This window comes from Haliaeetus leucocephalus, unplaced genomic scaffold (assembly GCF_000737465.1).
Source record: "Haliaeetus leucocephalus isolate CR32 unplaced genomic scaffold, Haliaeetus_leucocephalus-4.0 Scaffold668, whole genome shotgun sequence".
NCBI lineage: Eukaryota > Metazoa > Chordata > Aves > Accipitriformes > Accipitridae > Haliaeetus > Haliaeetus leucocephalus.
In genome coordinates, this window is record NW_010973104.1 from 3,352,402 (window position 1) to 3,356,544 (window position 4,143).

Sequence of the window (4,143 nt, forward strand, 5' to 3'; positions counted from 1 at the left end):
CCTCCCCCCCCCCCCCCCCCCCTTTGACCTCCGGCCCGGCCCGGGGAACCCCCCCCCCCCCCGTTCTCCATGATGCAGGCTCGCTACTCCGTCTCGGACCCCAACGCTTTGGGAGTGGTGCCGTATTTAAGCGAGCAGAACTACTACCGGACGGCGGGGACGTACGGCGGCATGGGCAACCCCATGAGCGTTTATTCGGGCCACGCCGAGCAATACGCGGCCGGCATGGGTCGTTCCTACGGCCCCTACCACCCCCACCAACCCGCCGCCCCCAAGGACCTGGTGAAACCCCCTTACAGCTACATCGCCCTCATCACCATGGCCATCCAGAACGCCCCCGACAAGAAGATCACGCTCAATGGGATTTACCAGTTCATCATGGACCGCTTCCCCTTCTACCGAGAGAACAAGCAGGGCTGGCAGAACAGCATCCGCCACAACCTCTCCCTCAACGAGTGCTTCGTCAAGGTGCCCCGAGACGACAAAAAACCCGGCAAGGGCAGCTACTGGACCCTCGACCCCGACTCCTACAACATGTTCGAGAACGGCAGCTTTCTCCGCCGCCGCCGCCGTTTCAAGAAGAAGGACGTCTCCAAAGAAAAGGAGGAGGCCCGGGAGCGGCTGCTGAAGGAGCAACCCAAACCCCCCGGTTTACCCGGCGCCGAGCTCCCTAAGGAAGCTTCCTCCTCCTCTTCCTCCTCCTCCTCCGCCTCGGCGCCGGCTTCCGAGAAGAAGGTGGTCATCAAAAGCGAGACGGCATCCCCCGACCTGCCCGTCATCACCAAAGTGGAAACGCTGAGCCCGGCCAGCGGCGGGGCTCTGCGGGACAGTCCCCGCAGCGCAGCTTCGCCCCCCGCCGCCTCCTCCCCCGAAGCTCCCCTCCCGGAGCATCACCCCGCCGGTAACGGGTTACCGGGCTTCAGCGTGGAAAGCATCATGACCTTACGGACATCCCCCGCGGGGGATCTCAGCCCGGTGAGTGCTGCTTCGGGCAGGACGGGAGCTTCTATGCCTTTGGGCTACCCGGGTGGGCAACCTACGGGCTACGGCGCGGCGTGTAGCCAAGCCCTGGACACTAGTGGGAGCTACCACTGCAGCGTGCGGGCTATGAGCCTTTACAGCGGCGAGAGGTCGGGCCACATGTGCGTCCCCCCCTCGGCTCTGGAGGAGGGCTTGAGCGAGCATCCCACCGGTGCCCCGTCGCCCCTCGGTACCCTGAGCTTGCCCCCGGGGCAGGAGGGTGCCCTGGGGACCGGGCATCCCCACGGTGGTGGAGGAGGAGGAGGAGGAGGAGCGGGGGGGGGGCAAGCCAGCGCTTCTTGGTACCTCAATCACGGGGCTGAGTTGAGCCACCTGCCCGGGCACGCTTTTGGTACTCAGCAGCAGACTTTTCCCAACGTTCGGGAAATGTTCACTTCGCACCGGCTGGGGATGGAGAGCGCCTCGCTCAGCGACCACCAGGTGAGCAGCAACTCCGCCTGTCAGATCCCCTACAGATCCGCGCCCTCCCTATACCGCCACGCCGCCCCTTACTCCTACGACTGCACTAAGTACTGAGTAGCCGCCACCCCCCTCCTCACTCCACCCCCACCCCCCGCCCAGGGCCATCTGCCAAAAAAAAACCCCCCACCAACACCCCCAAAATTAAAAAAAATATTATTAATAATTATTATTATTAAAAAAAGAATCGGGAGAAATAAAACCGCACCAAACGCTTCGGACGCAGGAAAAAAAAAAAGAAATGAAATAAATCTGACAGCTTCCCCCGTGGACCTGGGAGCCACAGAGTTTGTAGATTCTCGTTTCGGGCCTCCTCTAAATTCCAGGCAAGTAGATTCTACTTGAAAAGGGGGATCTCTCCTAACAAAACCGAAAAAATAAAATAAAAAAAAGGAATAATTCTATATATATATGTCTAACTAAAAGTGGCAAATTTTATATGCTAAAGTATAGGGGGTCTCAGAAAAATAAGTTATGGACCAATATCACAACATCCATTTATACGTTTTAAAAGAAAAAAGTATATAAATATATATATATAAATATATGTCCTGGGTATTTTTTAAGTTCTCTGTTGTGCTGTAAAAAATGTGTGGATTTCTAATCAGGCTGATTTTCAGAGCCATTAATATAATATTTAAAGTTGAGTTCACTGGATTATTTTTGTCTCGCCCAACGATTCCTAACTTCCAAATTAATGACAAGTGATTTCTTGTTCTTCTTCTTCTTCCTCTGTGTACAATTATGCAATAGAGTTTCTTTCGTTTTAGAGCTGTTCTTTTCGCAAGACGAGGAAATAATTTATTTTTTGCTGGTGGATTTTTTTTTTGAAAGGAAAAAAAAGACAAAGTATCTGATACTTTTTTTATTATTATTTACGACGTGTGATGTTTTGTATAATAGATTTCAACTTGACCATTCCTAAGGACTATTTGCTTTAACCTGCTTCAAAGTTCGTTTGTCTTATGTGGTCCTAATTGTTGTACTTACCTTAAAATAAATCCATGCTGGTTTTTTCTGCTCCAAGTCTGGCGCTTGTCTGTGTATATACGTGTTTTTTGCAGATTTTTCTCCCTTCACCTTTCCTTCATGCGGAAAACCGGTCGTTTTTAAAACAAAGTCGTTTTCCTGGAGCCTAAAGGTTTCTTATTACGGTTATTTCTTTGATAAAAGGTTTAATTTACGTGGAGAGCTGGAAATTATACAACTGCGGGGGGGGGGGGGAACGATAAAAGCACCGCGGGGGCGGCCGGGTCTGAGCACCGGCTCTCTCCCTCTATCCCAAATCCTTGGCCAGCTTGAAATTTAGAGAAATTTCCCAGGCCTCCGAGGGGGAGAACGGGATTAAAAAAAAAAAAAATAAAGGAGGGGGGGCCGCAAGGAGGAGGATTTCTGCTGCCCTTGCGCGGTGCTCCGCGGATCTCAGCGCCCGCAGCCGGCTCTTCCCACCACAGAAAAAACCCAGAATCTTCCTTTTTTTTTTTTTTTTTTTCCTTTCCCAAAGGAAGCCCGAAAGGGCACGAGTGGGTGCGGGTGATAAGAGCCGTCGTTTAAACCCGGACTCACCGCGGAGTCTAAAAACAAGGTGGAAAGTTCACTTCAGAATAATTTTACGGGTTTTAAATCCTCTGCAGTATTGAAGTTTTGGCTGATTTTAACCTTCTTTATCTCTACTTAAGCTCCTGTTTGCAATGCCGGGCACTGACAGATGTTGTGCTTTTTCCCCAAAACAGCCTTAACCTCTTAAAGCACCTTTAACCAAGCCCAGAAGTGCGGGGGAATAGCGATGCTAAAGGCGTGGAAATGCCGGTAAAGCCTGAAGCAGAATTTAGGAGGGCTCTTTGGGACTTGTCAAGCCCAGCTTGCTGGAGCCCGGCTCCTTTCCCAGCTGCCCAGATGTTGCAGAGGTTCAGCCGTCCAACATTTCCCGGCCGTGCCCCCCGTTTCACCTCCCGCAGCCCCCCAATACCCCTCGTAGTCCTGGCTGGGTTCGCGAGCGGTTACACCCGTGGTAGGCTGCTCAAATCGATGATTTAAATTGGTTTTGATGGGGTAAAATTCGCATGCGCTAGAAAGCTGGCAAAAAGCACCGAAACTCTTGATTTAAATGAGAAAAAACGTCCGAGCCTCACTTGATCTGTATTTTAAGGAACATTCTTGTAAAACTCTTGCCATTTTTCCTGGCTCTCAGAGGGTGGTTTTTCTTTTTTTTTCTTTTTTCCTTTTTTTTTTCTTTTTTTTAATGCAACAAAACCCAAAGCGCTCTTTTAAAGAGAGAAAATAAATAGGCTAAAGGGTAAAAAAAAATAGGGTGAAAGGGTAAAAAGAAAATAAATAGGGTAAAAGAAAAACAAAGCGGGGAAGAATTTTTCCCCTGTCCAGACCCCTTTCCCCGTGGGTTTTCTCCCTGCGTGGAGCCCAGTGGTGGGGAGCACCGGGTGGGTGCCTGCCCTCCCTCCTGGAGGTGGCTGGAGTCAGGTGCTTGCTGTGGGTTTTCCCACATGCGGTCGAGAAATCCCTGCTGATGCTCCCACATCTTCCCACGCCGGCTAAGGGCGCTGGGCAGACAGGGACCCTTCCCCTCAGCCGTGGGCAGGGGTGCGGGGCTGGAGTGTCCCCCCCCCGGGGGTCTGCAACCTTCTG

The 4,143-nt window shown here is 51.9% G+C and overlaps 1 protein-coding gene across 1 annotated transcript; it reads left to right on the forward strand.

Annotated features, from left to right (window-relative positions):
- Positions 1–69: 69 nt before the first annotated feature.
- FOXC2 (forkhead box C2 (MFH-1, mesenchyme forkhead 1)) lies at positions 70–1,557 on the forward strand. Its single transcript, XM_010579635.1, is given in 3 exon segments — positions 70–654; positions 656–700; positions 703–1,557. Coding segments are annotated over 3 exon segments (1,485 nt in total).
- The last annotated feature ends 2,586 nt before the right edge of the window (positions 1,558–4,143 follow it).